Below are 20,252 nucleotides of genomic sequence, written 5' to 3' on the forward strand. Positions count from 1 at the left end.
GACCTTGAATACAATCAAGGATAGCCTTGAATTTCTGATCTTTTCTATTCCAAGTACCAGGATTACAGGAGTGCATTACCACATCCAGCAAAATCAACTTCCTGTTGTTTTGTATTGTTGGGGACCGAACCCAGGGACTTGTACACACTGGGTAGGAGCGGGGCCACTAAATCGTCTCAACACACCGCTGCAGAACTTAAGGTAATTTTTTTTTTTTTTTTTGAGACAGAGTCTCACCATATAATCCCAGCAGGCCTGGAGCTCACCAGGTAGACCATACTGGTCTCAAACTCATTGAGCTCTACCTACCCATGTCTCCTGAGAGCTGGGATTAAAGGTGTGCACCCCCACATCCAGCTTTCAAATAATTTTAAAAACGAAGCCACCCCATTGTTTGCCACTGAATATGAAAAACCACTTCTTATGAGTACCTATGTATTGAAAATGCAGTAATCAAAAATGCAGTGACTATAACAATGATGTCATCTAGATCCGAAGAGGCACCATGCAGTAAGGTAGATGCCAGCTGTTTGGGACCTGTCACACTTAGCTTCATTAGGGTGAAATGGAAAAGTTCTGATTCTCAGCTGCACTAACCAGGTTCTAACAGCCATGCAAGGCTAACAGTGCCAATTTGTACATTCCCAGCATCGCTGAATGTTCTCAATGAGATCTAGTTTACTTTCAGCAACATTTGGCAATGTTTGGAAACGTGTGTGTGTGTGTGTGTGTGTGTGTGTGTGTGTGTGAAGATGCTCTCTGTTCAAGAGTGCCTGCCCACACAGACCTGCCAATCTTCCTGTCTCAGTGAGTATGCTCAGGCCCCTGGATCTGAGAAGAATGTAGGAAACCCTCTTCCTCTGTATTGCAGGCTCACGGATGGGCAGAGGGCCTGAAAAGGGCGCCTCACTTCCCGGCCCTGTGCTGCAGACACCGGCCCTCAGGGCTACCTTCGGATATGCTGCTGAAGATCAAAGTTCTTGGTGAAGGACTTGTCACAGTAGGAGCACTTGAGTTTCTGAGCTTTTGGCTTCCCTGCAGCTGGAAGGCAATGGAGGAGAAGGAGGGTCAGGCTGAGGTCCCAGCGGAGGGAACCTGGAACCGCTTCTCCCCTGTCCCTAGGGTCAGACAGGCACACACGTTGGAAACGTCTCTATCTATGTGTAGGCAGTGTAAGAGGGAAAGTCCAAGGCTCGCTCTGAAGGGAACAAAGCTCTCTCAAAGGCTTCCTCTGCCTCACGATGAAATCCACCCTCTCTGCCATGGCCTTCAGAACTCCACATTCTCAGCCTCTGTCAACTTCAGCATTCCCTCCATCTTGTGATGGACTCCTTGCTCCTCGTGATGCCCGCACACATGGTCTTCCCTCAGGACTTTGTACCTGTTCATCCCCCTGCCTGGGAAGCTTGCTCCCAGGTACCAACATGACTACTTCCTTCCCTCCAGAAAGGCAGGTGTGTCCTTTCCTAGCCTGCCCATCTCTCCATCAAACTGTGAGTGACTGATATCAGTGGAGACCTTGGACAGGGACCGAACCCCTAGAGGGTAATGCACAGATGTTAGTGCACATTTGTGGAAAGAAGGGATAAGGAGGAGGTTGAAAGGGAAGCCCTTAAGAAATTCCCAGTTCTGCCGGGCGTGGTGGCGCACGCCTTTAATCCCAGCACTCGGGAGGCAGAGGCAGGCGGATTTCTGAGTTCAAGGCCAGCCTGGTCTACAAAGTGAGTTCCAGGACAGCCAGGGCTACACAGAGAAACCCTGTCTCGAAAAACCAAAAAAAAAAAAAAAAAAAAAAAAAAAGAAAGAAATTCACAGTTCTTTCCCCCACCACATCCCTTCCCTAATTCTGCCTCCCTAATTCTGATGCCACACTTAGCATTTCTGGGAGGGGGAAGGTCACACACGTGTGACTGATAGCCAGTTCCTTCCATCTTCAAATATCCCCTATGTCAAAGGATAGTCAAATATTTCCTAGGTTTCTTCACACCTATGCATGGCCACATGACTATATATGCAGAAGGTGCCATCTAGACATCCTGGGAGCCGGGAGATACCCCTTTACCCTTCTCTTCCTCCTTTCTTCCTATCTGGAATATGAAACTGATGACTGGCATTTTGGCAACCTAGGTGACAAGGCACCCTGATAAACCATGTCTCTAGAAGCCATGCTCCAGGGACAGAGAAACAGAACGATAAAAATAACATGGGTGCTTGGTGACAGTGCCACGACTTCCCAGATTTCCTGCTTCTGGCCTAAGGAAAGAAAATCCTCACCAGTCTGAAGTCAGTGCTACTTCGACCTTTCCAGTACACGCCACCACATTCAACCCTAACCGTTTTTACAGCAAAGACCAGAACCAAGCAACCCGTGGGGAGGCCAATGCCAAGGAAAGATGCCCGGGTTGGGTGGGTGGCTAACCTTCTGGGAGGCCACCAGCACCTTTAGCACGTCTGGTCTTCAACGTTGGTGGGGAGTCAAAGGTGGCCACCGTGCTCCCAGTTGCATTGGTCATGGGGGCAGTGGAGCTGGGTCCTTTGGGTTTGAATTCCTGCTTGCCAGGGCTGTACACCGGGGGAGTGGGGTACACTGGAGCCTCCACACACTGGCTTGGTACCTAGAAAGACAGCACTGTGACAGGGTAGAGCCTTTGAAGGGACAGGAGAGAGAGCTTCCCCAGCCATGGACCCTCACTGTGGCCCTAGCTGCTGCTTTCAACCACTGCCCTCCCATCACCACCAAAGCTCGCCCCTGGCTCGCTCAGGCCAAGTACTCCCAAGACCCCTCAGAACTTCATGAAGTGGGCCAATAAGACGGCTCAATAGGTAAAGGCCTTTGCTCATGACTTGCGTTTATTCCCCATTCTCCCACAGGGTAGGAGAGAATGGACTCTTACAACTTGTCCCTCTGACTACCACACACACATGCCCCCATCCACTCAAGAAAAGGAAGAAAAGGGGAGGGGAGGGGAGGGGAGAGAGGGACTTCATGAAGCAGCTTTGGAGCTGGGCTGTCTGGGTTTAAACCCAGATTTTGCTACTCGGCACTAAGTGGCCTCACACGGTTTGCGTGTTCCACCTGTAGACTGCATGCTTTGATTACAGCCCTCCTCTCCCCAACACAGGCACTCATGAGAGGAGGGTTGGGTCTGTTTCTCTTCCCCATGATGACCGTGCCCAGTTTCCCCGACCGCCCCCACCACACCACCGCCTCTGCTCACCTCCAGGGGCGGGTACGGCTGCATCCCCAGCGCCTGGATCTCCACAGTTCCGTTCCCAGCCATGGGAGCAGCAGCATTGTACACCTCCACCACACTGTTCCCAACAGGGTTGGAGCGCCCAGAAGGGCCCAGAGTCTGGGGTGGGGGAGGGGGAGGCTGGGGAGGTGGGGGGAGAGGCGGAGGGGGTGGAGGAGGGGGTGGAGGCTGGGTGAGGTAATTGGGCACAGGATGCATGTTCAAGCTGTTCTGCAATCAGAAGAGAAAATGGCAGCATTGAAGGGTCCTACAGTTTTTTTTGTTTTTGTTTTTGTTTTTGTTTTTCGAGACAGGGTTTCTCTGTATAGCCCTGGCTGTCCTGGAACTCACTTTGTAGACCAGGCTGGCCTTGAACTCAGAAATCCACCTGCCTCTGCCTCCCGAGTGCTAGGAGTGTGCGCCACCATGCCCGGCTAGCATTGAGGTGTCCCGCTAACCCCAGCTTGAAGGCTTTAGCCAGCATGTGGAGAGGACACCAATCCACTGGGCAGCTCAGAGGACAGCGCCGAGGCAGGGAAGGAAACGAAGACCTGGGAGGACTTCAAGGGACATCGGCTGGGAGCTGCGATCCCTCTCGTCTATGGTTGGCTAGGCTAGCCTGCCTTGGGTATACACAGGTCAACAGAGGAGGCCTAACAAGGGCATTGCAAACAAAACAAAATAAAACAAACAAACAAACAAACAAAACAAAGGTTCATAAAGCAGGACTGGCTCTTGATTGGTGACTCAAGACGGACTCTGGGACATTTCCCAGGACATGGACCACAGAGCAGCTGCTTACTAGAATATACCAGAAACAAGGCTTAGGGGACCAGCTCTCTCTCTCCCTTCTGAGAGACTGACCACCACATGCCCTAGAAAATCTCAGGGATCCACATATAGAATATATATAAAATATATTCTCTATTTTTTTAATGGACCAAGAATAAAAACAGGACTTAAAATAGCTGGAGGGTGGTTGCCAAGTCTCCATTGCTCTGCATGGCTGGCCAGAGAAGGCAGATAGTCCCTTTCATGTTGGGGAGCTGGTGCTAAGGCCATTTCCTTCTGCAATATTCTGATTTCACAGGAGTTAAGTTTTCAGGCTTGGAATTAAACGCTTGAGAAATGTACAAGGCCCTGGGGTCACTCTCCAGCATTGCAAGAAAAAAAGAAAAAAAGGAACCCCATGAGAAAGCCCCGCCTCCTTACCTGCACCGGTGGGGGCCCTGGAGGCATTGGCTGGTCCAGGGATGTGAAGGCAGACATGGCAGACATAAGCACATCATCGCTCACCAAGATGTTCCCTTGCACCAGGGTCTGGATCAGTGGGGAGGGGGGCACTGTGATGTACGTGGAGATCTGAGGAAGAGAGGAGGGAGCATGTCTGAGGCTCTATAAGGAAGCAGAGGATTGGGGGGGTGGTGTGATATAAAAGGCCTAAGTCCCACAGGTGGTGGAGGTGGTGACACACACCTTTAATCCCAACGCTCAGAGGCACAGGCAATCAAGTTTCTGGGTTCGAGGCCAGCCTGGTCTACAGAGTGAGTTCCAGAACAGCCAACGCTATACAGAGAAACCTTGCCTCAACAAAAACAAGAAAGGAAAACCACAAAATCCAAAAACCAAATAACCAAACAAAAAAACCCTAAGTTCAAGCCACACATACGGTTTTACGTCTAAAATCCTAGTACCTGGGAGGCCAGAGGATATCTGGGAGTTTGAGGGCAGACTTATTACACAGTAAGTTTTAGCCCAGCCTGTGCTGCATAGAAAGACTGCTTCAAAAACTAGAGCAAGGGTTTGGAGAGATGGCTCAGCAGTTAAGACCACTAGCTGTTCTTGCAGAGGACCCAGGTTCAATTCTCAGCACCCACATGGTAGTTCCTAACCATCTGTAACTCCAGCCCCAGGGACCTGATGTCTTCTGTTTTCCAAGGGGATCAAGCATACATTCACACACATGCAGGCAAAACACTCACATATAAGATATATTGAGTAAACCAAAACCACAAAGCAAAACAAAAATCCACGAACAGCAGACATTAAGAGAAAGGGCCAGGGTCTGGAGTCTTCCTGCCTCTGTTGCTCCCTGTCACTCGACACTTGGCAACCATTGTACATCTAGGAACCTCCAATTAGTTACTATCTACGAGGAGGGGTCATGTCACATCTCTGGGAAAGGGGCAGACTTTTGGTCCAGCACTAATACTCCTGGCTTCTGTCCTAGGGAAACACAATGTCCACAGAGCAGTCACAAGCCTCTCCAGGGGCTCCTCCATCTAAGTAAACCCCCACCACGCACAGGATCTGATCCTCCCCTCACTGGCTCAGCCCCAGCCACGCTGCCATCTGGGTGATTCCACTTCTAACTCAGAGCCATGGCACCTGCCGGCACTGGGACACTTTTTATATGTGTGAACCTGTTCTTTCACCTGTTAAATGTCACTTCTTCAGGGTTCTTCCCCAAATATCATCTATAATACCATACGGCAAAATCCCCCACCCTGTCTCAGCAACCAAGAGACTGCAGAAAGTATAACTTATTTTATACAGGGCAGGCACACTGTAACTTTCAGCCACTGGCTAAAGGAAAAAAATGAAGGGAAGACAAAACAACACGCTCAATACACACCACTCACGTCAGCACAGAGACCTGCCACGCGGCAAGGGAGCAGCCATATAGTGGGGAACTAAGCTTCAGAGAGGAACCCCAAAGTGTCGGGGGTGGGCTGGGGAACAGGTGTTAGGGGAAGTATACTTATGCTGATCTGAATGATCTAGAAAAGTGGGTGGACTTAGGGACATACATTGCTGCCACCTGGCAAGACGCATCCTAGCGCGGCCTTGAACTCTTGATTCTCCTGCTCCAGAATCCTAAGTGTTGGAATTACAGATGTACACCACTATGCCCACAAAACATGTCCATTTTCATGCATCTGTGTCCTATCCACTCACCGTACCCATCAACAGTAGATTCATCTGTCCTACTCAGCATCATTCCTCCAAGACTCAGTACAGTGTGTGTATGGAAAAAGACCTGCTGAAGGAATAACCAGGCCAAGGAAGGAATGACTACCTGGCGGTTGGCAGGAGGTGGGGCCTGCTGGACGGCAGCAGGTGCTGCTGACGGTGTATAGATGCTGTTGGTAGCCAGCGAGACTGTGGCCAGGGCAGGGGCGTTTGCCTGGCACTGTTCACGCTTGTGGGTCATGAAGGCTGGCAGTGAGTTGAACTGCTTCTTACACTTCCCGCAGAGAAAGACATCCTCGTCATCTGGTTGAAGAGGCCACACAGGAAGTGGAGTAAGGAAAAAAGCAAGAATGAGTCGGGGGACTCACAGTGGAGACCTGGAAATCATATCTGGCCTCAAAAAGCAGCAAGTCTGAAACCACTGTGTGACTTGCTATGCAGGTGTCAAGCATGAACCATGGGCTTCCTAGGAATGTTCAGAGCCCAATAGGTACCTTCAGGAAGAGCCAGCCAGATGCAGCCAGATATCAAATAATTCAAAATATGGAAACAGTACAGTGACTTCACTTCCAAGTTGACCAATAGACTCTATCCTGATTGAATTGAGTCTCCAATGCCACTTCCTCATGCCTCTGCATCCACTATTCCCCTGCCTGAGTGGATCTCAGATCAACTCACTCCGCAAGGCTCATCAGCTTTAAAGATTCTTCTTTATAAAAATTTATTTGGCCGGGCGTGGTGGCGCACGCCTTTAATCCCAGCACTCGGGAGGCAGAGGCAGGCGGATTTCTGAGTTCGAGGCCAGCCTGGTCTACAAAGTGAGTTCCAGGACAGCCATGGCTACACAGAGAAACCTTGTCTCGAAAAACCAAAAAAAAAAAAAAAAAAAAATTTATTTGTATTTTTTAATTATGTGCATGTGTGTATGTGCATACAAGTGCAGCACCCTCAGAGGCCAGGAGAGGGCACTAGTTCTCCTGGAGCTAGAGTTACAGGCAGTTGTGAGTCATCTTAAAAGTGATCTGGGAATGGAACTCAGATTCTCTGCAAAAACTGCCAAGTCATGTTCCGCACCCCCAGGAAGTCTGCTTACAGCCAGGGTCACAATTCCTTATTCTGGGCTGGCCTCACAAATAACAAGTTTCTCACTACCACCAGCTGGCATGTTCTTGAAGGGAAAGAAGCATGTTTTATTGATCAGCACAGCTGTGATATATCCTGGGTACCTAAAAGGTCCTCAAAGGGCATGTGCTGGATAAAGGAAAAAACCACTCAAAGGGTAGAGATAGCTAGCTGAAGAAACATACTGTGTCTTAAAGCACATTATAGCTCAAATGTCCAGTTCATTACTCAATTTTTATGTCTGGTATTGGTTATAAACCCAAACACATTGAGATATAACCCCAAAGCTGGCATAAATTTTCACTGTATTCTTCTTACAGACTAGAACAGTGGGAAATATGACTTCCTACTTGTTTGTTTGTTTGTTTGTTTGTGGAGACAGTAGTTCTCTGTGTATCCCTAGCTGTCCTGGAACTCACTCTGTTCTAGGACATTCTGACTTTGAATTCAGAGATCTGCCTGCCTCTGCCTCCTGACTGCTGGGACTAAAGACATGTGTCACCACCACCTGTCATGACTTCCTACTTAAAGTATATATTTCCCACTGGGCGTGGTGGCGTACACCTTTAATCCCAGCACTGGGGAGGCAGAGGCAGGTGGATTTCTGAGTTTGAGGCCAGCCTGGTTGACAAAGTGAGTTCCAGGACAGCCAGGGCTATACAGAGAAACCCTGTCTCGAAAAACCAAAAAAAAAAAAAAAAAAAGTATATATTTCCTAATTTGCTTTGGGAATATCACAGGACTATTTTCTGACCAATGGGATAAGAAGTATAATATTTATGCAAATTTCTCCTAAAAGAAAAAGTACAGTTGGATGTAGTGTCATACACTGACAATCACATCTCCCAGGAGTCTAAAGGCAGGAAAGTCTGGAGTTCTAGACCAGCCTGGGCTACATATGAAGCCCTAACCTGAAAATCCAACACAAACAAAATATGAAGGGAATAGGTATGCCCTCCACTTCTTTTTTTCTTCCCCTTCACGTGGGCCAGAAGATGGAGATCATAGCAGGAGCTGGGGAAGCCAATCTGGATAGCTGCACGAACACAGTCAGGACATAGCTACAGACAGTCAGTCAGGGCTTCAGGGAAGAGAAAAGGTAGCTTCGCCTGTGAGGAAACCAGCAGAAACTTCCAGTCCTTTCTTCTTTTAGATTAGGTTTTGTTTGTTTGTTTTTTTGTTTTGTTTTGTTTTTTGAGATACAGTCTCAGCATCCAGCTCTGGCTGGCCCAGAACTCGCTGTGTAGACTAGACTGGCCTCAAACTTGACTTCACTGAGATCCTTCTTGTCTCTGGATTAATGGTGGTGGCTGCTTCCTCCTCCTTCTCCTCCTCCTCTTCAACATTTATTTCAGTGGGTGAGAGTATAATTGTGCTACAGAACGCACATGGAGGTTAGAGAGAGGACAGCATACAGGAGTGGGCTCTCTCAGTCTACCATGTGAATTCCAGAGATCAAACGTCAGACCTGGCAGCTGGTGCCTTTACTCACTGAGCCCTCTTGCTGACCTCAGAAACTTCCATTTCTTATATATAAAAGCTAAAGCCAAGTTCTGAGTACTCTCATAAGTTTCTTATGAGGTAGGACAATTACCCCTGTTCTGCCAATCCTGACACTGAGGCTCAGCTGCCAACTTAGGACAAGCCAGAAACTACAGGAACAAGAACCTAAACATTATGGAGACAGGCAGGCAGATCCCTGTGAGTTCAAGGCCAGCCTCATCTACATACCAAGGCCAGACCCTGTCTGTGAGACCCTGTCTCCAAAAAACATATTTTTATTATAATTTGAACCCAGGTGTTATTTCTGTGTGCCTAGAGTGATTCCCACATACTCAGAAATGTTTGTGACTGTATGATAGAGCACACCCGCAAAGGCACTCAGGAGGCAGAAGTAAGAGGGCCAGGAGTCTAAGGCCACATCATCTTTAAATAGCAAGTTTGAGATCAGCCTAGGCTTTGTGGACTTGGTCTCAAAAATATTAGAAGCCGGGCGTGGTGGCGCACGCCTTTAATCCCAGCACCCGGGAGGCAGAGGCAGGCGGATTTCTGAGTTCGAGGCCAGCCTGGTCTACAAAGTGAGTGCCAGGACAGCCAGGGCTACACAGAGAAACCCTGTCTCGAAAAAACCAAAAAAAAAAAAAAAATCAAAAATATTAGAGAAAAAAGTTACAAATAAATTAATAAAGACTCATACGGGACTGCCAGAGAAGTCCTTTGCTCTCTCTAGGTGCCAGAGGCTTAACTCATAAACTGGAATAATCTATGTTCTCTTTTCACAGAAGGGAAGCTGAGCCATGACTTCCAAGGCAAAGCATCAGGGCTCCTGGATATTCGCAAATGATGATGCCCACCACCCACTTTTGCTAAGCAGTAGACAGAGAAAGGCATGAGCCAGAAGGTTCAGGCAGGAGGAAGGGAGAGAATTCAGACACCAGAGGTCAGTCTGAGGCCACACAGGCAGTTCCCTTCCATGCCCTGTGAACCTCACACAGTCTGCATGCGGAGCCACCTGTCCTCTGCTGATGGACAGGGCAGATACTCACCCAGTGGCTGGATGGCAGGTGGCGCATTTACGCTTTGTCCTGTGGGGTCAGGGACTGCTCCTTGGCCATCCAGTAAGGACTGGACGGCCAGAACCGTTTGATTGTCCATTCCTGAAACAGGAAATGCAGCCTGTGAGGAAGGGGGCCCAGCTTCCACCCAACTTCACCCTCCCAAGCCAGAGCAAACAAAACAATCCAAGATACGTTCTCTCCATTACACTGCAAGAGATTCTAGGAAGGACTTGAGTCTGGAAACATTGTCTCATAGTCGATTACATCCCTAAGCCTCTCACAGCTAGGAAAGTGTTGTATAAGAAGTTCTGAAAACTGAGTACAATAGTGCATGCCTTTAATCTCAGCACTCAGGAGGCAGAGGCAGGTGGATCTCTGTGAGTTTGAGGCTAGTATGGTCTACAGAGCACCAGGACCTTTAGGGCTAAATCAGTGGCTCTCAACCTTCCTAAGGCTATGGCCCTTTAATACAGTTCTTCATGTTGTGGTGACCTCCAACTATAAAAAAGTATTTTTGTTGCTACTTCATAATTATATTTTTGCTACTGTTATGAATTATAATATAAATATCAATGTTTTCTGATGGTCTTAGGCAACTCTTTGAAAGGTCATTTGACCCCTAAAGGAGTCATGACCCACAGGTTGAGAAGCACTGGGCCAAATAGAGAGATCTTGTCTCCAAAAAAAATTGTTTTTAAAATGAAAGTTTCTTGCCAGCCAGTGGTGTCATGCCTTTAATCCCAGCAGGGGCAGGGGCAGGGGCGGGGGCGGGGGCGGGGGCAGGGGCAGGGGCAGGGGCAGGGGCAGGGGCAGGCCGATCTCTGTGAGTTCAAGGCTAGCCTGGTCTACCGAGCGAATTCCAAGACAGCCTGCGCTACATAGAGAAACCCTGTCTCAAAAAAGAAAAACAAGCAAACAGAAAAAAAAAAAAAGTTTCGTGAAAGACCGCCTACCCTCACACTAATAGCCCAAGCTGGCCTTGAACTCATCATGAAGGATTAAGTTGGTCTTGAGTTCATGATGATCCTCCTGCCTTAGCCTACAAGTGCTGGGATTACAGATGTGCATCTCCACAACCAGTTTTATGTGGTTTTGTGTGGTGCTGGTGACAGAACCCAGGGCTCTGTGCATGCCTGGCAGGGATTCTAGCACCTGAGCTGCATCCTTAAACCAAGAGATTTATGTGCATGTAGGGATCAGAAACAACTCTATCAACTTAGTTTTCTTTTCACCTTTATGTGGGTTCCAGAGATCCAGTTTAGATCCTAAAGGTGGCACAGGCCTTTACCTGCTGAGCCCTCTTGCTAGGCCCCAAGATGTCTACTGAGCTGCCTCTTACATACTGCCTTTTTGTTTGTTTGTTTTTTGAGACAGGGTTTCTCTTTGTAAAGCTTTTGGTTGTCCTGGAACTCAATCTATAGACCAGGCTGGCCTCGAACTTACAGAGATCAGTCTGCCTCTGCCTCTGAGTGCTGGGATTAAAGGCGTGTGCCACCACACCGCCCCGTCACAGTGCCCTTCTTTACGACATCCTCTTCCTAGAACAAAGACATGGAAGTCTACACCCCACCCCTGATCGTGAGGATAGGCTCTTGGTATTGGAACAGGAAAAAACTGGAAAGAGGAGCTGAGAGCATACCCCACTGTGAGATCACATGCTTAGCATGTACAGAGGTCTAGGCATGTACAGAGGACATGCTTAGCATGTACAGAGGTCTAGGCATGTACAACGGGCCAATGACTACCTCAACCCTGCAAAATAAAAGTGAGAATTTTTTGGGGGATTGTGAGAAGCTTGTACAAAGCCAACTCAACCCCCCCCCAAGACCATCTTTCTTTATACCGTTTATAAACCAGCCATTTTGTGATGTCTCAGAGCATCGCTAGACACTAAACCACAGAGCCCTTTGGAAATCCCATTACCTGATCCACCTCACCCACACCCCACATGACTCCCAAGTCTCCTTGCATTCTCTGTTCTCATCTCGGTCCATTCAACAAGCATTTGCTGTGGAGTCTTCAAGTCAATTGCCTGTGCCACCATCTTCTTGCTTATCTCCCAATGTTCCTGTCTCCTCTAGCAAAACTTAAGCGCTCATCTTCTACCAGAGACCATGCGACAGTGCCGGACACACCAAGATCCCCCCTTCTTGGCCCCTTCTTGGATCTCTTTCACTTTGCTAGGGGATCTTCTTTACACTCTCCTCCTGCCCACCCTAAAAGGTAGCTGCCTTGAGGAGTTCTTTCTGTCTGGATTTTGAGGAGAGCTGCTGCGAAGCCCTGGTTATACTTTGAACTTTTAGTGTGTGTGTGTGTGTGTGTGTGTGTGTACTTGGGGAGGTCAGAGGGGTATCAGCTCCTCCTAGAAGCTGGACTTACAGGTAGAAGCAAGTGTCCCCAAACCATAAAACTAGACCATTCCATAGGTAGAAAACCAGTTTATTGGGGGTCAAACTGCTGGACTGCATCAGAGAGTGGAGAGCTACAGCCTGACCGGAAAGCAAGTGGATTTTATGACACTCAGCAGGGTGGGCGTCTTTGAGCTGATGCAGGCTGTTTGGGTTAAGTGGGAAACTTGATGGACTTTGTTCCCCATCAGTTGACCATCAGAGGCAGACAGGGTAAGCAGTGGCTTTCCTGACAAACAAAAGCATAAGGAATACTGAATTTAGATTTCTGTTTACCCAATAAGAATCCTATATACCCCAAATCTAGCCTCGGTTGGGCATGGGCTATCATCTTAGGACACAGTCAGCAGCACTGCCATTTTTGGGCCTGCTTTGTGACCAAACAACAGGCAGCTGCTGCCTGATACAGGTGCCGAGAATCAAACACAGGTCCTTTGCAAAACCAATAAGCACTCCTAACTACTGATCTTTTTCCCCTGGCCCCTGAAAGCTCTAACGTTACATTGATTGATTGATTGTTTGTTTGTTTGTTTGTTTTTGGAGACAGGGTTTCTCTGTGTAGCCCTGGCTGTCCTGGAACTCACTTTGTAGACCAGGCTGGCCTCGAACTCAGAAATCTGCCTGCCTCTGCTTCCCGAGTGCTGGGATTAAAGGCGTGCGACACCACGCCCGGCTCCTAACATTACATTCTTATGGCCACTTACATAAACCCATGTTCTTATGTCTTGATGCAAGTCTGGTGCAAATAGATCTTGAACTTATAGAATTCTTTTTTTAAAAATTTATTTCTTTTTATTTAATGTATATGTGTATTTTGCTTGCACGGATATCTGTGTACTGGGTGTGTGCCTAGTACTTTGGGAAGCCGGAAGAGGGTTCAGGATCTCCTGGAACTGGAGTTAAAAAAATCCATCAGCTACTGTGTGTGTGTTGTGAACCCGCGTCCTCCACAGTCCTCTCAACCTCTGAGCCAACGCTCTAGCCCCAGCGTTTTTGTTCATAACTGTAAAACTAGAAATAGTTTGGTAAAGCTGGGATATGACTCAGTTGTCAGTGAGACTTCGAGCATAAAAAGCCCTGGGTGTGGTCCCAGCACCGTACACCAGATAGAGAAGTGCGTACCTTTCATCTCAGAGCTCAGAAAGTGGAGGCAGGAGGATCAGAAGGCTAGTCTACCATACTTAGTGAGCTTGAGGCCAGCCTGGGATGCATAAGACGCTGTTTCAAATGAAAGGAGGAGGAGAAGAAGAGAGAATTAAAAAAACAGAACAGTTTAGAGATCCCTCAGTGAGTGAAAGGTTAAACAACTGGAGCCTCCGCTCGGTCAAATCCTCAGCAATAAAAAGAGCAAATACTTGGAAAAGAAACGATTATTTGTCCTAAGTCAATTTCATCTTTCTTTTTTTCTTTTCTTTTTTTTTTTTTGAAAGATTTATTTATTATATGTAAGTACACTGTAGCTGTCTTCAGACACACCACAAGAGGGCATCAGATCTTATTACAGATGGTTGTGAGCCACCATGTGGTTGCTGGGACTTGAACTCAGGACCTTCGGAAGAACAGTCGGTGCTCTTAACCACTGAGCCATCTCTCCAGCCCCAATTTCATCTTTCTATCTGAAACTCATACATAAAAAAATAAAACAGAGCCAGGAGTGGTGGCGCACCCCTTTAATCCCAGCACTCGGGAGGCAGAGGCAGGCGGATTTCTGAGTTAGAGGCCAGCCTGGTCTACAAAAGTGAGTTCCAGGACAGCCAGGGCTACACAGAGAAACCCTGTCTCAAAGAACCAAACCAAACCAAACAAAACAAAACAAAAAAACAAAACAACAACAACTAACAACCTTCCCCCCCCCATATTCAGCTCTACAAAGGGACAGTTTAGAAATAATATCAGGCATTGTTTATGGTTGTAACAATGTTTGAAAGTTGTTCTTTTTCATATTATTTTAAAGTCTCCATACAATGTATTTTAATCAGTTTTCCCAATCTAATAACTTTCATTAAGTTATTTACTCTATATCCCGATCGAAGCTTCCTCTCCCCTCCTCTTCCCCTGCCACATCCTCCACTCCTCCCCCTCTAATTAGTAAAGGGGACATCCATGGATATCAACCAGCCTTGACACATCAAGTTGCAGTAGGACTAGGCACATCTTCCACTGAGGCTAAGACAAGGCAGCCAGCCCAGTTAGGGGAAAGGGACACAAAGAGTCAGAGACAGCCTCTGCTCCTGCTTTAATTGTCCCACATGAAGACCCAGCTGCACACCTGTTACCGCATGTGCAGAGGGCCTAGGCCCGGCCCATCATGCTCTCTGGTTGGCAGTTTAGTCTCTAGGAGCCCTTATGTGTGAGTTAATTGATTCTGTAGGCTTTCTTGTGGTGTCCTCAACCCCTCTGGCTCCTTCCTCCCCCTCTTCCACAGGATTCCCCACGCTCCACTTAATGTTTGGCTGTGGGTCTCTGCATCAGTGTCCATCAGTTGCTAAAGCCTCTCTGTTGACAGTTATGCTAGGCGCCTGTCTGCAAGTATAGCAGAGTATCATTATTAGTGTCAGGGTGGGCTTTCTTTCACGGCATGGGTCTCAAATTGAGCCAGTCACTGGTCAACCCTTCCTTCAAATTTTGCTCCATCTTTTACCCCTGCACATCTTGTAAGCACAGAGAAACTGTGGGTCTAAGGTTTTGTGGCTGGGTTGGTATCTGAATCCCTCCATTGGAAGTCTGACTGGTTACAGGTGATGGCTGTGTCAGGCTCCATCCCCCATTGCTAGGAGTCTTAACTAGGGCCACCCTTATGGTTTGCATTGCCTAGGTTTCTAGTTTGTTCCAGAGATCACCCCTGTACTGGCTGGTTTTGTGTGTCAACTTGACACAGCTGGAGTTATCACAGAGAAAGAAGCCTCCCTTGAGGAAATGCCTCCATGAGACCCAGCTGTAAGGCATTTTCTCAACTAGTGATCAAGGGTGGAGGACCCAGCCCATTGTGAGTGGTGCCATCCCTGGGCTGGTAGTCTTGGGTCCTATAAGAGAGCAAGCAAGCAAGCTAGTAAAAAATATCCCTCCATGGCCTCTGTATCAGCTCCTGCTTCCTGACCTGCTTGAGTTCCAGTCCTGACCTCCTTTAGTGATGAACAGCAATTTGGAAATGTAAGCTGAATAAACCCTTTCCTCCCTAACTTGCATCATGGTCATGATGCTTTGTGCAGGAATAGAAACCCTAAGACAACACCCCCCTACCCCCAACCCAATTGTCTCTCCCAGGACTCTCTCCCTCCATCCTCCCCCATTTCTTCTCCAGGCAAAATGATTAAATTTAGTGAGGCACTGAATCATTAAAAATGACTATCACATCACCTTAAGTCTTGAATGTGCTACACTGAACTGACATAATAATTCAAATCTAAAAAGATTTGAATTTACCAAAATTCTAATGTCTAAAATCCTTGGAATTTTGCAACTATGCCATCCACTGGATGGTCTTTAGGTGGACTCCATATTATGAAATTTCTGCACCAGAATTGCATTATTCCTCACCTCATCACTCAATCGGGCATTCCTCGGTATTCTATAAAACCTAATGACTTCGTTATCGTTTAATATATTTTCAAATTACACAGGCAACAAGATTGAGACTGCTTGCTACATATCTGTCCATGGCATCAAAAATCACAAATGGAAAGTTGGACCCATCTTTCTTGGCCAACTCCACTTTCCCTTTGCAGTTCAGGACCTTAACTCAGTTTTTCCTCAAAGTTCTTCCCTTGCCCTGTTGAGTGCAGTTGTCTTTCTCTATGATTCTACTGGGGGGGGGGGGGTCCGAACACATACAGCGTAGAGGCGTCTTGAGGAAATGACATGTGTCAAGGCTCTCATGGCTCACTTTGATAATAGTCTATTTCACAGGTGAGGAACAGATAAAGTCAGGAGAAGGGAGGATGAGAGAAGGGGGGATGTGGCTGGTAGTGATGCAGGCCTCCTGAACTGTGGGCAGTGAGGCTCCATAGCATAAAGATCACAAGCTGCTATTGCCGAGAGAAGTCGAGTTCTTGGAATCACTCTATTAGAACTTCAGGAGGAAAGCCGGGCGTGGTGGCGCACGCCTTTAATCCCAGCACTCGGGAGGCAGAGGCAGGCGGATTTCTGAGTTCGAGGCCAGCCTGGTCTACAAAGTGAGTGCCAGGACAGCCAGGGCTACACAGAGAAACCCTGTCTCGAAAAAAACCAAAAAAAAAAAAAACCTAACTTCAGGAGGAAAAAAAATTTTTTTTTTCAAGATAAAATATTGGGGCTGTGAGATGGGTTCACACAGTGGGTGAAGGCACTTGGCAAGTTGAGTTTGGCTTTTAGGACCTACTGACTCCTGCAAGTTGTCCTCTGACCGCCACATGCATGCTGTGACCTAAGTATGCACACATACAGACCATACATATAAATAAAATCGAAAACATAAAGCCCTAAATTAAACGTTGCACCCTCCGCTCCTTTCCCTTTGGTGAAGTCCATCAGTACAAGCCGGGCAAACTGCCCTTCCTTCCTTCCCATCAAGGCCCCTGGTGCGCTCCCGGAATCGTCCCTCACCCCACTGTTTCCTTCCTGACATTTCTAGACTTTTGGCAAATCTAACCTATTCTGCTTCCCAAATATATCTGGGATCCACCCTCTCCAGCGGCTTGGCCGAGTTCCTCACGCACCCTGCTGCCCTTCACCATTCCACACACCCCCATTCCCCAGAAGCCGGGGTGAACTTTATAAAACATACATCAGATGATGTGGCTCCCCTGATGAAAACCTTTTTTTAGCACCACACTGATCCCAAGATAAAGTTCAGAAGCCTCCTCAGATCCGAGGAGGGCTTTTCTCAAGCCGCTCCTCTACACTGCACCGGGAATTATGGGAAATCTTGTTCTCCCCGGCTTCCACCACCTGGTCCTTCGGATGCCCTTCTATTTGGATCGCCACACACCTGCTGTTCTTCTCGTAGAAATTTTATTTATTTTGGTCCTGGGGACCTTTCAAGGCCAGTGAAACTACACTTCTCGAATCCTATTTAATTTTTTCCCTAGCTAATACACAAGCATATGCTTGTACGAAACGTTTAAACAATGCAATACCCCACTGTCCTCCAAAGGGAACGAACACCCACGACCCTGACTGACCACCCAGATTCACACCACCCCTGATATTTTCTTCACAGAACACACCAGCTGGGGTCACCTTTGCAGTCTTCTTTTTTGAGTTCCCGTTGTTTTGTGGTTTTTTTTTCCTTTTATTTTCTGTACAATGATATTTTTAATACTTTTGAGATTATAATTTGATTAGGGCATTCCGCCCTTCACTTTCCTCCCTCCAAACCCTCCCATATAACCTCTCCACTCTCCTTCAAAGTCATGGCCTTTTAAAAAGAGTTGTTATTGAGTGCTTATATGTATGTACACATATATTCCTAGTTGTTTTTTGAAAGTCTCATGGTGCCAAAGCTGGCCTCAAAATCCTTATGTGGCCGAGGCTAAGGATTTTCCTGCCTGTCTTCCAACCGCAGGGATTATGGGCATGCACGGCAAACCCTGCCTGAGATTGCCTTCTTTTACTATTCTTTCCCACAATTCTGACGGCGGGGTGATGTGGGGTAGTAATGGAGGAGGATGAGGACAAGTGAATCTGGCTTAGTAAGAATCACTGGATTTTTTTCAAAGGTAAGACTCAGGTGAGAGCTCATCCTCCAAGAAGCTAGTGAACGACAAGCCTTGGCTTCCTTCTGCCCGCCCGGCCCACAAATTTCCACTCGGGCTGTTCACTCCACCCTCCACCCACAAGGCTACTACTGTGCCCAACTCCTCTCCTGTCTCTAGAGCCATCCTTTGTTGTTAAACTCCAGCAGGTGCACATGGTGGCGCTCAGAGCTCTCTTTCTCCAGAGCCTGGGGCCCATGCACTACGGCGATCTTGCAGATCACAGGATCGAATCCGATTCGATCGGAGACCAGAGTAGCCCAAGCAGGCACACGCGGGCAGGGCTCAGATCGGAGCACGGTGGGTGTCCTATGTTTACTGGTTTGGGCCGTTGGTCTCTCCCAGACTCCGCTGTGCACACAGGCGGCGCCTCCTTCTCTGCTCTGGACTTAGTAGGACTACATCCCAGCCCGGAGGCCACCGTGGGTCTCGGGAAGTTCTCGGTGGTTCGGGCGCCCGACTGGGCTGCCGGGCCGCCCAGCCCTCCCGCATCGCGGTCTCTCCAGGCCCAGGCCCCCGGCTGTTTCCTCGGCGTTGCACCCTCCGGCGCCGGCGGCCTCGACTGCCGCGCTGTTCCGGTCCCGAGGCCCCCTCCCCGCAGAGCCGGCGCTCCCCGGCTGTTCCCGCCCCCTCCCGCCCCGCGGCTGTTCCGGCCCGGACGCCCTCCGCCCTCCGCCCCGCGGCCTCCACGCGCCCTGGGCCCGGCGCTGCGAGGGCGCGGCGGGAGGGGGCGCCACGCGGAACAGCCGCTGCCCCGGCCCGACGCGCTCACCCTCCAGGGCCTCGAAGATCGCCTGCGCCATCTTGGAGCTGCCGCCGCCCGGGGAGTCGGAGCGGGGCTACGCAAGCATTGTGAGAACCGCGGCGGGGTCGGGGCCGCCAGGGGGCGCCCAGGAGCCGACGCCGAAGCCCCTGCCCCGGAAACAGCTTGCCCCGCTGTCCGGCCGGAGACCCAGTCCCCTCGTAGTTCCAATTCTACACAGACACACGTCCGGCGCTCGCACATCGCCTCCCAACGCTGACACCGACCCCAGTTCTGCAACACGCACCCCATGATCGCTGCACACAGTCTTCTTCAAGGTTGCAACACCAACCCACCTCACCGAGATTGTCTGTTACAAGGACACCCCACACCTTGCAACTGTGTCACGCTGATTGGAAAGCAGCCTTCTCGAAGGACTCCCATCTCTGGTCTTAATTCCTCAGTATACGTTAGATTCCCTCAGTGCTCTTCTTAACCCCAATTTCCAACTTTGGGGGCACCTCCATTCGCATTCACACACCTCTCGACTGTGATTCTCTGAGACCCCATTTCTTTGACGACCCTATTACCATTTCAGCCATTCCTAGCTCAAACTCATAGGGAGGGATCCACTCCCAACTCCATGTCGTTTTTACATTTATTATTAATTTTGTGTATATGGACACACATGGCATATATCTACACACAGACACACAACAGAACACGTGTGAAGATCAGAGGACAACGTTCCGGAATCGATTCTCTTCCCTCCATCATGTGAGACCCTGGCACTGAACTCAGTCTCAGCAGCCAAGTACTTTTACCAGCTGAGCCGTCTCTAAGTTTTGTTTATAATCCATGAAGTCCAATTTGAACTGCTGGTACATTATATTGATCAGTGTGGGGTCATCCACTGGAACATGGTTTATCAGGGACTACATATACCCTTAGAGGACTTTCCCTCCCAGGACAGCCCTCTGGGGATTTGTGAGCTCCTCACCCATGCATTCTGGAATGATGACTGGCTCGATCCTGTGCAGGTGGAGAAAGCTACAGCAGGTCTGAGTTTGTAAGAGCTATAGCCCTGCCATTTCCAAGACACGATTTCACCCCAGGCCTCCCCAAACTCTGGCTCTTATATCTTTCCACCCCCACATTCATCATGATGCCTGAGTCTTGGAAAGAGGAAAAGATGAGATAGAAGTCCTACTGTGGCTAAACACTCTACTGACACTTTGACTAGCTGTGAGTTTCTGACTGAACTGTCGTCTGTTGCACAAAGTTCTGTAATGCTGGCTGAGAGCCGCACTAATGTGTGGGTAGAGAGATGGAAATTTAGAGGGCAGTTTGATGGATGTTCAATCTTTAAAAATGTTTAACTACAACGTGGAATAGTGAGGTCAGTCTGCTGACCTTGGGCAACCAGAAAGAGTAGGAAGCCCACAAAGAGAACGGGGAGCCAAAGAGATGCCATCCACAGTGGA

At 48.6% G+C, this 20,252-nt stretch overlaps 1 protein-coding gene across 1 annotated transcript in view; it reads right to left on the bottom strand.

Annotated features, from left to right (window-relative positions):
• The window catches only part of Znf341 (zinc finger protein 341), a 34,134-nt gene extending 15,232 nt beyond the window's left edge, over positions 1-18,902 (bottom strand). The window contains exons 1-7 of the mRNA XM_021153743.3: positions 18,799-18,902; positions 9,875-9,985; positions 6,313-6,509; positions 4,446-4,595; positions 3,219-3,464; positions 2,420-2,615; positions 951-1,041 (exon numbers count right to left, since the gene is read on the bottom strand). Of these exons, the coding sequence (XP_021009402.1) occupies positions 951-1,041; positions 2,420-2,615; positions 3,219-3,464; positions 4,446-4,595; positions 6,313-6,509; positions 9,875-9,985; positions 18,799-18,829 (1,022 nt within the window). The 5' untranslated portion in view covers positions 18,830-18,902. The remainder of the gene's footprint in view (positions 1-950; positions 1,042-2,419; positions 2,616-3,218; positions 3,465-4,445; positions 4,596-6,312; positions 6,510-9,874; positions 9,986-18,798) is intronic.
• Between the last annotated feature and the right edge of the window lie 1,350 nt (positions 18,903-20,252).

This window comes from Mus caroli, unplaced genomic scaffold, assembly GCF_978045245.1.
Source record: "Mus caroli unplaced genomic scaffold, Mus_caroli_1 scaffold_2, whole genome shotgun sequence".
NCBI classification, from domain to species: Eukaryota; Metazoa; Chordata; class Mammalia; order Rodentia; family Muridae; genus Mus; species Mus caroli.